The sequence below is a fragment of the Electrophorus electricus genome, chromosome 7 (genome assembly GCF_041902795.1).
Source record: "Electrophorus electricus isolate QZ-2024a chromosome 7, ASM4190279v1, whole genome shotgun sequence".
Taxonomy (NCBI): domain Eukaryota; kingdom Metazoa; phylum Chordata; class Actinopteri; order Gymnotiformes; family Gymnotidae; genus Electrophorus; species Electrophorus electricus.
In genome coordinates, this window is record NC_137503.1 from 33,190,001 (window position 1) to 33,202,500 (window position 12,500).

General features: G+C 45.2%; 1 protein-coding gene across 7 annotated transcripts in view; it reads left to right on the top strand.

Moving 5' to 3' along the window:
- fryl (furry homolog, like) overlaps window positions 1-12,500 on the top strand; it is an 88,821-nt gene that overhangs the window by 19,523 nt on the left and 56,798 nt on the right. For 4 of the 7 annotated variants that reach the window (XM_081716925.1, XM_081716926.1, XM_081716927.1 and 1 more), the window contains exons 1-3: window positions 3,195-3,282; window positions 9,338-9,594; window positions 12,066-12,119. In XM_081716925.1, the coding sequence (XP_081573051.1) occupies window positions 3,210-3,282; window positions 9,338-9,594; window positions 12,066-12,119 (384 nt within the window). In that variant the 5' untranslated portion in view covers window positions 3,195-3,209. Of the gene's footprint in view, window positions 1-2,992; window positions 3,283-9,337; window positions 9,595-12,065; window positions 12,120-12,500 lie in introns of those variants that run through there. The other 3 variants (XM_081716929.1, XM_027022634.3, XM_081716928.1) reach the window with 2 other exon arrangements.

The window sequence follows — 12,500 nt, forward strand, 5'->3', positions numbered from 1 at the left end:
TGGAGCAGCTGAGAGGACTACAAAACCTAAGTCACACTAAATGCTGGGGACCATTCAGCTTGGAGGCATGGAAACCTAAATGTTAGCCAGATTAAAATGAGGGCTAGAAGTCCTGAGAGTACCATGGCTACCTGGTGAGATGGCGACGTCGGGAAAACGTTGTCCTCTGAAAACCTGAAACGGCTAGAATCGCTGTACCAACTCTCGTTTCTCTGTTTTCGAACCGTCTGTCCCTTTATCCATCTTTCTCTGTTTTGAAGTACATTAGTCACATAAATGCTCCCTCTCTCTGGCCCTGGGCAGGGTGGTGTTGATGCTTGCACAGACTCCTGAGAGCCAGAACAGTCAGCTGTCACTCAGACTGGGAGTGGTTCCATCACACTTTCACCAGCATTTCCAGTACAGGGCTGAATACAGTCGCACCTCTTTCACTTCCTAAGACAGAATTCGTTTACAGACTTTTTTTTTTTTTTTTTGGCTACGTGGCACTTTGCTGGTGAAAAGCTGGGGGTGGGTTGGGGGTACAAGTCTGTCCTGTATATGTCTGAGCTGCCCTTTGCAGTGCCTGTTAATCTTGCCAGCAGAACAGGTGTATAGATTTGGTCACCCAAGATGTGGCAGGGTCTCTGACCAGTGGAAAGGTCAGCCACACTGAGGCGTGATTTGGTTAGTCGAAGTTTGTGTAGGAGTTGGGGCAGGGTTATGCATGATCTCTGTCCTGAATTCCTTCAGCAGTGTGTTGACAGAAGAGTACCACTCCAGAAGACACTGTCAGGATCTCGCTACTTACCCCAAACACTGAGAGAGTGTCTTTGTATGCGCACGCAGATGTGTTTGAGGGAGAGGTGCATGATGGGAAGGCACTGTGACCTTAGCTATGTTGCCTAGATTATTTAAGTGGGTGTGGCATTCTAGTGCTTAATTTTGTGTTTGGGAAATAAGCCACATAGCATTCACTGTAGAAAGCCCCATACAGAGGGAATCTGCTCACAGAAGCACAGAGAGAAGACCCTGCCCAGACTCCGCGCATTAGCTGGAATGTCCTGAAAGCCGTTTGAGGGAATTTTCAGTTTCTGGAACTGGGAATATTCCAGAGTGCTGTGTGAATGAGGGATTTGGATGCTGCACAGCTGTCTTCATCACAGGATTTATAAGAAACCCAACACTGAGATTAGTTGTCTTCTCTGGGATAAACTCACTTTAGTGACGCATCTTCTTACCACTTCAGGCCAGTCTTTATAACAATGTAAAAGGTGCATGTCTGTGTGCCTGTGTGTATATATGCATGCATACCCATGCACGCGTACTCGGCCACAATGCTCGCTTTTGTGTGGTGTGTTTGTTTACAGTGCTGCCCTACTGATTTGCATATCTCCATGTGGGACTGGAGGGACGCTGTGTGTGTGTCAGGGGGTGGGGGGTGTTATTGAACTACCTCACAGCACCTGCCACCATCATGTGATGACAAAGCATAACATGAAATGAAAGACTTTTTTTTTTCTATCGTATATTTCTTTGTGTATGTGTGTGGGCATGTATGTGTGTATGTATGTATGTATGTGTGTGTGTGTGTGTGTGTGTGTATGTATATATGTGTGTGTGTGTGTGTGTGTATATCTATCTCTCTATCTCTATCTCTCTCTATCTCTCTCTATCTATCTATCATATATATATATATATATATATATATATATATATATATATATATATATATATATATATATATATATATGAAATGAGATGCTGGGAGGGTATTTCGGTGCTGTCTCTGGGTTCTCAGAGTACAGTGTGCCTTCTGACGCCCTGGAGAAGCACTGATTGTGAAATGATTTATGTAGCATTTTAGCAACGCCATTATGTAGTGGGGATTTCCTCACGGATGCCAGGGTTTGTGCTCCTGTAGTTTCTGAGGTGATAAATGAAATATCACAAACCCACGTCCACTCAGGCTGTCTGACACTTCCCCTCTAGTTGGTGCATTTGCTGCTACAGTAAGCCAGCCTGTGCTTGGATCTGTGTATGTGTGTGCGTGTGTTCGTGCCATCAGTAGAGGTGTGGCGTGCTGGTTCAGGTCATGCGGAGCTTAGGTGTGGGGTGGGTGGGTGTGTGTATCTGCGCATGTTCCTCTGACACGTTCTTACTGTGGAGCTGACTGAGCTGATTTTCTCTCTCTCTCGCACGTGTGCGTGCTCACAGTCAGGGATGACACATCAGTAGTTGGTGTAGTGAAGTCTGGCAGGAGAGCGGTGGGTGAGTGCAGTTGCAGAAGGGTCCTACAGCCCAGCCCGAGGCGCTGGACACAAGCCAGTGAGTGTTTGCAGTGCGCTGATGACATCCCTCTCCCCTCTCCTTCTCACTCTGCCATTGAAACAAATGCTCTCTTTACAGGCCCACTGAGCAAGTGCAAGCAAGCACTACTATGGGGAGGGGTTGGCTTTGAGCGAGTGGAGAGGGAGAGAGAGGTGTGTGTGTGTGTGTGTGTGTGTGTGTGTGTGTGTGTGTACGCATGCGTACAGGAGGGTGCCAGCACTTTGTATACGCAGGAAGAGGAGGAAAAAAAGGGAGGAACATTGCTGCTCTCTGCTGGGAGACTCTGCTCACTCGCTCAATCTCTCTCTCTCTCTCTCTCTCTCTCTCTCTCTCTCTCTCTCTCTCTCTGTGTGTGTGTGTGTGTGTCTGTCTGTCTCTTGCTCGCTCGCTCACGCGCGCACGCACACACTCTAGCCTGCTCTCAGAACAAACTTTCACCGTGATCCCCGTTGATCAGGCAGATCCAGCAGTCCTGCGCCTGGCTCTGCAGATCCTCTCAGGATTTGGGAAGATTACTCTGACTTTGTTTCGGCCCTCTCGTGCTTCCGTCTGTCTCGGGCTCAAGGTTTCACTCTTGTTGGACTGTGTGTGTGTGTGTGTGTGTGTGTGTGTGTGTGTGTGTGTGTGTGTGTGTGTGTGTGTGTGTGTGTGTGTGTGTGTGTGTGTGTGTGTGTGTGTGTGTGTGCGCACGTGCTTAACAGGATGCTATCCCTCATGATTCCAAGTAGAGGTTGAAACTTTATCCTGGTGCAGAAGTGTGTGTGTGTGTGTGTGTGTGTGTGTGTGTGTGTGAGAGAGGGTGGATGCGACAGTGGAGAGAGGACTGGACTATAGTGCCAGCAGGACTGGCCTGTGAATTTCATGCGCGTTTGTTTAACTCGTAGTTCTGTAGTTGCGTCATGCTGAGTCTGCAGGATTCCATATTTTTTGAGATCAGCATCAAATCTCTGCTGAAGTCGTGGAGCGGCAACTGTAAGTATATATATACACACACACACACGCACAAATCCCAAAGTGCTGAAGTCTTAATTTACATTGTGCATTTGGACAAAGGTCCTGCTGATTTGTGTCGTCCTGTGTGTGGGGAATTAACATGGGACACCGTGCATGACGCTGACTAGCATGCAGCCACTGGTATGCGTTATTGCCTGTACCTCTTTCACTAATGCTGCTTCATTTCTGATCCATGGGGTTGTACTGACTTGTCCAGATTTGCTTGCTTAGTGTACATGCCTCTCAGCCTTCTTTAGCCATCTGTCAGACAGACACATGCGTACATTCTCACACACATATATTGTCATACATATCTAAAGCTCTTATCTGGTAAAACAAACACTGTTCCCACAGGCCTTTCCTGCTCTGACACCTGGCAGAGTTTGACACCTAACCTTCTCACACATCTGCACACAACAGCACTGCACTCCATCTCACACAGCCAATAGGATTATGAGAGAAAGTTGTGTGGCCATGAGAAACTATGCCAACACCCGTCCTGGCTCACACTGCTGGGTCTAGCTGTCACTTCCCATGTTGCTTTCTACTTTCTGCGTCTCCATAGCGCAGTTCTTATCTGAGAACACAGCTCGGCGTTGACTTCCTGTGCACTCCCTCCCTCGCTCATTAGTTTACACATTTTTGATTTGTTTAGCTGTTCTCTTCGACCCTGGGTTTGTTTCGCAGGTGCACTGTGATGCAGCTTGGTCTACCCACGGTCTCTGCAGTGCAAGCTGAAGGGGTCAGTAACGCTTCCAGTCTGCTCTCTGAAACCACCAGGGCTTCAGGCCAGGCGATGCTCCTCGCGCAACTCTGCCCGTCCTGCTGAGTCATTGTGGCCATGACTCAGGCAGACCCGCATGGGAGCATAGAGTTCCTCTTCGCTCCTTGGCACAATCGCATCAGATCTGCACGCCACCGAGAGCGTTGCCCCCTCTGCTTCTGGTCCTGATGCAGAAGTCTGCACACTGCTAGATGTATACATTCCAGATGGGGCCGGATCGATGAGGGCAGGCATTACTGCTCCCAGTGGCGCTCTCACATGTACATTCTCTCAACCACACACACACTGACTCATATCCGTTTGCCTAGAGTACCAAGCATGTAATCTGATCGCTCTGTAGAGCAGGGGGTCAGACGTGTAGGTCACAGGTCTTATAACTGCTTTGCGATTCAAGGGTTCTGTGCTCTTACCGTCACCAAAAGCAGAGACGTGACTTCATACCAACTTTACCACAGCAGTCACAGAGCACAAAGCATGGTACCCCTGCTGCTATTCGCACCTCTGTGTAATGGTTTGCTTCCTTGTGAGCCTTTGCTTTAGTGTTTTATTTGAACAGATTTATTTGAACTGTGGTGTGGCTTCATTTACTTCCCCAGCCAAAAAAAAAAAGTAGAGCTTTGTTGTTGTTTTTTTTAATGTGGTGCAGACTTTACTCTGGGTGGTTTTATGGGCTGTTTACATGTCAATACATTTGATGTTTCTTTTAACACCAAGTGCAGTCTTTTGTGTGGGTTTATTGTGATCTATGTACTGAGAAATATCACTGCATCAGCTGCTGTGAACAAATGTGATGAGGTGGGTTTTTACCCCACCTCATCTCCCCTAGCAGCCCTGTGTTTTGTTTAGCTGTTGTCACTGGAGGGATTATGACTTGTGCAGCAGCTGTAGTTATGCATCATCACGTAACATCTTCCTAGATTCTGAATGTCCTGCTTAAAACATCAAACTCCATTTCCCATCAGCCCCTCCTGAGCCTGTGCAGTGATCTGTGCGTGGTGTGGGCTGGAGATGGTGGGGCATGGTGGCTCAGGAGAGCTGAGACTTGTCAGGCTGCTCCACTGCTGGCTCTGCCTTCCCCACAGACGCAGAGTCGACAGTAAACGGCCATGAAAGTAGCCAGCACAGTCAGCCCAGCACTCCATCCTGGGTGCCATGCCAACATGGTCTCCCAGGAACAGCCCTCACTCCCTCCCTCCTCACCTCCTCACCTACCTCCTTCCCCATCTTTTTCTGTCCTTCTTTTTGCATTCTCTTTCTCTCCATCTGCCTCTGGCTGTTGCTGCCAACTCTTTCTCTGCGTTTCAATGCTCTAACAATGGGGAATGAGATATAGTTTCAGTGGCTAGGTATAACACTTACTTCACTCCACACTCATTGTAAGAAACAGAAAGCTGGGGATTTTTTGGTACTATTTAAGATTTTAGTTGTTGTCAAATGCACAAAATGATTCAGAAATGTTAATGTTTCAGTTTAAAGTTTCAGTGTCATAACATCTGTCATCATCAGTGCACTAAGCTTTTTTTTTTTTTTTTTTGCTTCATCACTGTATCACGAAAAAGCCAGAAAAGCCTTTTGCATTGTGTGTGACTGCAGTGAAGTGTCTGCTCTGATACAAACGAACAGAGCAGGCACATTGCAATCTGGGCATGTCAGAACATCATAATAACGGTGAAAACACCTTAATCTCTTACATCTCCACACACACACACACACACACACACACACACACACACACACACACACACACACACACACACACACACCCCTCATTGAAACCTGTCACATGTGTAGCAAGTGGCAGACGACCGCCGTTAAAAATGCTTGAAGCTGATGGTTATGGGTGTTGTGTCTGTGTTGTGTTGTGCTCTGGTATCCTGTAGCCTAGCTGAAGCATGTGTCTGTGTCCTAGCTGAAGCATGTCTTTACATGTCCTCCAGCCTTCAGGAGCCTGCAGCAGAATCCAACTTTGCTCTACCTCCAAAGGGCACAGAAGACTTGGAATACATATACATATTTATTACATATCATACGCTTAATTAAACACTTGTATATCGCACACATTATTAGACCCTATATATTATACACACTATTGGAGACAAGACCTACTGTAGCTGGGTTCTTAAACAGACAGAAGGCTCTGTTTTCTGCTTGACAGTATCATGAGAAAATATTCTGACTTTATGACTACCCTTTGTTTTTTTCTACTGGTGTGAGTTTTGCCCCCTTTGGAAAGAACTTTCTTACCTGAAATTGTAAATATTACAATACATTTCCTTGGGGGAAAAGTTAACCCCCTCCCAGCCACTTGTCACTGTATATTTCACACAGTGTGTGTAAGCATCCAGTTCTAATCTAGGGCTGTGCAATGTGGCCAGAATGTCACATCCTGATATAGGTTATTTGATATGCAGGAAATGACACATATCAAGGAATTCAAGGAATAAATAACTTATTTAATAAATATTTTGTATATTTAAGGAGTAAATCGCTTTTAAAATAACCACATGGAAAGACCCCTGTCTTATTGCACTGAATTGTAAACTCATCAAAGGTACTTACTCTGATTATTTTTATTTATTTTTTATTTAAATCCTTTTTAAAATATGTTTTAGATTTTCTTTTTATTATATTCAATTATGCTTACAACAATATAAAATATTAATGTATAAAATGTGGACTAAAATCTGAATATATTCATAAATATTGGTGAGAGAGAGGTGTGATTTTATAATTTGTGTATTTTTTTTTTCTTTAGTACAAGTCATAATTCTATGCAAATGATTTTTAACCAAGCATATTTTTCATGTCGTAGCTTTTAAAAACCTGCTGTGTGCAGTATCTGATAGTGTAACCATTTATTTCGTGCCCTTCTTTGCCTTAGTTGTGGATTGTGGTAAATGTTTAACTATTTAATTGCTCTATTAGGGTAGTTTATTGACCCAGGAAAAAGTGTGGAGTTTGTATAATGATATGTAGAGGTGTGTCTTGCATCTGACAGCCTAGTGTGCTTTCTGTGGTTATGTGGAGGTTGTCCACACTACCCCCTGTCAGGTCCCTTAAAGCATCACTGCACCGGAGAAGTAGCTTCCACTTCGCACATGCGCACAGGCAGAAAGAAGCCCCAGATTGCCACTTCAGTCCATCCATTTCATATGGGAGTCAGTGAGCGATTTCCTCCTGATGGGCGTCCGTCTCGGAGCCTGTCTTTTAAGTACCCATGTGTAATGTGAGATGCTAATGGATCTGCAGCATGGCTGCCTGCTATGTGCTCTGTGCTATAGGAGAACCTGTGTCCCTCCCTCCACCCCTGCAGGACTAGTGGTCACCACTGGTGCCCTCAGCCCCTAAATCTGCCAAGTTTATGTGGCATGTGTTGTTGTGATGAGTTTATGATCAGTGCCATACCACGTGATGTGAAGAAGGAGAGTGTGCTAAACACTTTTTGTTTCATTCAGTCACAATGAAGTGGCTGTCTGAGGAGGCCTGTATACATCAGGGTTATGAATCTTGAAGCCCAAAGACCTTTGGATTAGATTAGGATTGTTCAGAGCTTCTCTTTTGGACTCTGAAGATTCCTCAACACGCCAAAGAGATATATTAATGGCTGTTGTGATTTGTGTGAGGGAGAACAACTGTCTTTTTGTACCCCTCTCTCCCTCTCCCTTCCATAACCTGTCTGTTGGGTCAGTAATGTGGTCCACTTTCATCACAAACACAAGGAGAGAAGCCATTGGGGCTTCTTGGTGACAGAGAGCCTTGGCATTTTTTGGTCGGTCATGTTTTAACGAGTGGAAAAGTACAATGCATGTTTTTGTCCAGCGCGTGCCGGTCAGCTGTCCTGGGTCCAACCCACAGAGGCGCCCTCATTCGATTGGCTGCTCAGGGCAGGCTGTGTGACGTCATAGGGGTGGGGAGGCTGTTTGTGCTACTCAGTAAACAAAGAAACAAGTGTTCTGACCAGCTGATAAACATTTGGGTCCTTCCAGGACCCCGCCATTTAATCGTCATCAAGGATTCGACCTCTGCGATGTGCCGGTTGCAGTGTGCCAGACTGCAAGTAATATAATCCATTTTGCAGTGCATCAAAAATAAGACAATCCTGGTTGAAAACGACATTGGCCTGTAAACGGTTGCTGTCGGCAACAACCCGGCATTCCTGTTGAGCACACTTACCAGTGCCAACAGTTGCTGCCAAACGTCCCGCTAGTGGTCGACCGATGGCGTACGTGCGTGTTTGATTCTGTTATGGGAGTTGCTGGGTGTGATCCTCCTGCTTTCCTCTTCTGACACACTTCTAAACCTCCACAGATTTTCTTCAGCCTCCTCTCATTGTTTGTGCTTTTTCTGGATTTAGCGCGGATTTTCCCCAGCAACTGGCGGGAAAAGAGGACGGGTTTCCTGAATCGGCTCGGGTGCTAGGCGTCTGTCGCTCATGCGTTCATTATGTTTTTTGGTTCACACTCTCTGGGACATGGACACGCACACGCACACGCACGCACGCATGCGTGCCATTTTCCCAGCATCCAGGGGCTAGTTGACACACTCTCAGGTTCATGATCTGAACAGGTTTGCTAAATGGGTAGGTGTTGGGAGAGAAACCCGCAGGGTTGGAGGTGTATGCTGGCATAGCGGAAGTAGACCTAAACCGCAAAGAAAAGGCTGTATTGCAAGCCACTCTGACTGGTGCTCCTCCTAAATGTGTGTGTGCATGCACTTAGGAAAAAGGAAATGATGCATGCCTGAAATTTTGTTTTTCACCTGTTTCCATGGAAGCAACCAAGTCTGAACAACACTGGGAAGGAGCATGCAGAGACAGGAGCATGTACAGCACTGACATATGGAGAATGTATTGTTGGGGTATCTGCCAGGAAGCATCCTTAATGAACCTGCAGCCTGACTGTAAGAAGGAGCAGGAGTGTGTGCGTGCGTGTGTGTCTGTCCGCATAGTGTGCAAACATATGTCACCCTACACCACCCTGCTAGTCTGGGACCAGCTTTGATAAGTTACTGATCCTAGCTGACCCTGGTTCAGGGTCTTGACCCCCTCTGTTGCTCTGTGTTTGTTAGCTAACCAACCCTGGGTCAGTGCTAAGATCTTCTCCATGTTTCTTAGGCTATTGATCCTAACTGACCCCAGGTCAGGGCTCTGACCTCCCCTCCGTCACTCTGAATGTTAGTTTACTGATTTTAACTGACCCTGAATCAGTGCTCTGATCTGCCTCCATCTCTTCTGTGCCTGTGTCTCTGCAGCCCCTGTGCCGGTGAGCAGCAGCACCGTGAGTAGTCGCCGCGTGGTGCCGACGTCAGCGCCGCTCAGCTGGGAGAAGCGCAACGCCCGCACCGCCGCCCTCTCCACCCCTGGCAGCACCTCCGCAGCAGCTGCAGTCATGTCCAGCATCACCATCGACCCAGAGCACAAGCCTGGCGAGTTCGTCATTAAGAGCCTATTTGCCGAGTTTGCCGTACTTGCCGAGAAGAAGATAGAGGTGGTCATGGCCGAACCACTGGTCAGTACTGCTTAGTATTACACACATGTTTAAACATGTTTTTGAGTACACGTGTGCATGTAGGTTTGCGTGTATCTAAGAATATGAGTTGTTTGGCAAAAGGAGGTCCTGAATTGAAGATTTCTTCATAAATTGACAGTTAAATCATTTTAACTGTAAATGTGAAAACGTTGAGAAAGCCCATGTAAACATTAGGGATGAAGCACTAGGGATGCAACGATACACAGTATGAACCATATTCGATATGCCCGCTACGGTTCAGTATGCACATGTGACCTGTGGTATTACGATACGGCTGTCAGTTTATTGCTTTGCAGACTAAACACATGTTGTCCATTCAGACTCACAGAACAACTCTGGAGCCTATCAGAATTTTACTGGCGCCTGTCAGCCTCTGTATGCAAATTCCATCCTGGAGCCTATCGGTGCTCTGTATGCAAATACCAGCTGGAAGTGGGAGGAAGCTAAAACCACATATTTTCTCCACTCCACAGTGGAGCTAGTGAGACAGAGAAGCAAAACTGAAGTGGCACAGTCATTCGTCAAATCCACTGTGTGGGAACATTTTGGATTCGGTGATCAATATGATGATGAGGGTACGCAGACTGTAAACAAAGTACAGTCTCAAAGCATTGCTTTGCTACTGTTGGCTACTTGAATGGACTTCCGACATGAAGATTTATTTATGTTACCAGGAGAGTCTGCTAGTTAGCAAAAAACACAACAATCGTTCATTGCTGTCTTCAGGTAAATTCAGAAATGCATAAAGAAATAACAAAAACAGTGGGAGCAAGAGTGGAGCTTACTGTTTCAGCGTATGGGTACAGTGGGAGCGGAGATTACTGGTTCAGTTTCAGTGTATGGGTGGACTGGGGGCGGAGCTTACTGTTCAAGTATATGGTACAGTGGGGGCGGAGCTTACTATTTCAGTATATGGGCGCAGTCGAGAAAGCCTAGATACAAACTCTCAAAAAAATTGTACAGAAATAGCCTACACTAACCCAATATACAGAACTATAAATGTAACCCCAGTAAAATCAATTACAGTAAATATCTGAGCAATCATGCTCTAAAAATTGTCACTACTTTGTAAAGAGCAAATGCAGTGAAGGAACATGAATGATCATGTGTTAATTTCATGAAGTTATGAGCAGTATATGGAAGTTCTGAGTGTATCTAATGTATTGTGTTTAGCTTCTGAATATGTGCTGCATGATTCCATGGATACGGCCTGTTTAGCCTGACCAGAGCAGTGTAGTCTTTGGAAGTAACAAGTTGGCAGAGGTCTCTGCTTTTAACTACTGAAAACAAATTAAAACGAGCAGAACTTGTTTAACCTGCTCATTAAAAGGTAAACAATAAGTTACGGTTTTGCAAATAAATTGCTGCTTTCTGGTAGCATGTTTGCACCTATTGAAGCTCCATTGTAGAGCAGGAGTTTTCATAGCCAAAGAATTCTGGCTACTTACTTGGGATTTCGTCACCTGATGACACAAAATTGAATTCCATTATAATGTCCTCTTTGGCACATATTTCAACAGCAGAGTTATTCCTGAACTCTATGAAACTTCACGGAGAGAACATGAAAACCAATCGTCACAGACACCCTCTCCAAAATAGGCACCTCGAAATAAGCGAATAGCTAGATCACAATGGGACACTTTTTTTACTTTTAATATTGCCAATACAAGTATGCATCCTGTTTGTATAAAATGGAGAAGACCAAGCATCTGTAGATTGTCAAAGCTAAGGAGCACTTTACAGTTAAATGTGTTTCCCACCTTCAGTTCATATAGTAGACAGAAACCCGCTCTAGTCATGTTGCCACTTTTATGAATGGAAAGTTTTATTTGTCTATAAACAAGATAGAGTTCATTGTTTAAAGGTGACATGATTTTCATTTTTTTCTTCAATATAAAAACTGAAATGGTACCATTGCCCAGAAACTGCATACCCAACCGTTGGCCCACTGTCCTGTTGCGTCCCTATTAACCACACATGTTCCAGCTTTCAGGCTTCCAACAGCAAAGATGCTCTTATTAATTAAACATTTGTTTGTTTGTTCATTCAATTCAGACCTCAAATATACTACCTAACCAAAGAAAAAATAAATTCATGGTGTACAAATATGGAATTCACATTCAACATTTGACATTTTGTTAAATTCAAATGTAGAAATATTAGTTCAACTGCGTTAAACTCTGTAGTGTGGCATAGGAGATTTCGACAGCACCTCCTGTTTCAGGCCAAACTAAACATGACTTTTGCCTGCGTTTGTTAGTCTGAGTCAAGTGGTCCTGTTTGCCAGTGATATTTATTGACGTGTTTTTCTCATGTTTACGTTCATAACACTAGGATGCACTTCTCTAATGGTCTGTATGAGAGCAGCAGGATAACGCTTTCCCCTTTCTTAATGGGTAAGAGTGTGTGCAAGCAGGTATCTGAATGTCCTTGGTCTCTTCCCCGTGCAGGAGAAGCCCTTATCCAGGTCCCTGCAGAGAGGGGAGGATCCACAGTTTGATCAGGTGAGTTGTGTGTGCCTGTTTGTGTGTTCTCTCTTTCTCCTGCGTAAGTTGAGGGTTTTACATTTTTTTAGCGTGTGGTATGTTTGGTCTACAGCAGAGATCCATAGGACCAATCAATACCACCTACACTTAAGCGCTCACTGTAATGTCTGCTTAACAGTTTAGCTCCCACCCCCATCACTGCCCCAGTCTCTGCCTTTTTGTTTGAGTCAGTCAGAACTAAATGCTGCAGAAACTCTTAGCAAATGACCTACAGAATGACCTAGAATGTTGTGTTGAGCTCCATATGAAGTTGAGGAGACCCCATGCTGATCTTGCCATTCACTGTGTGTGTGTGTGTGTGTGTGTGTGTGTGTGTGTGTGTGTGTGTGTGTGTGTGTG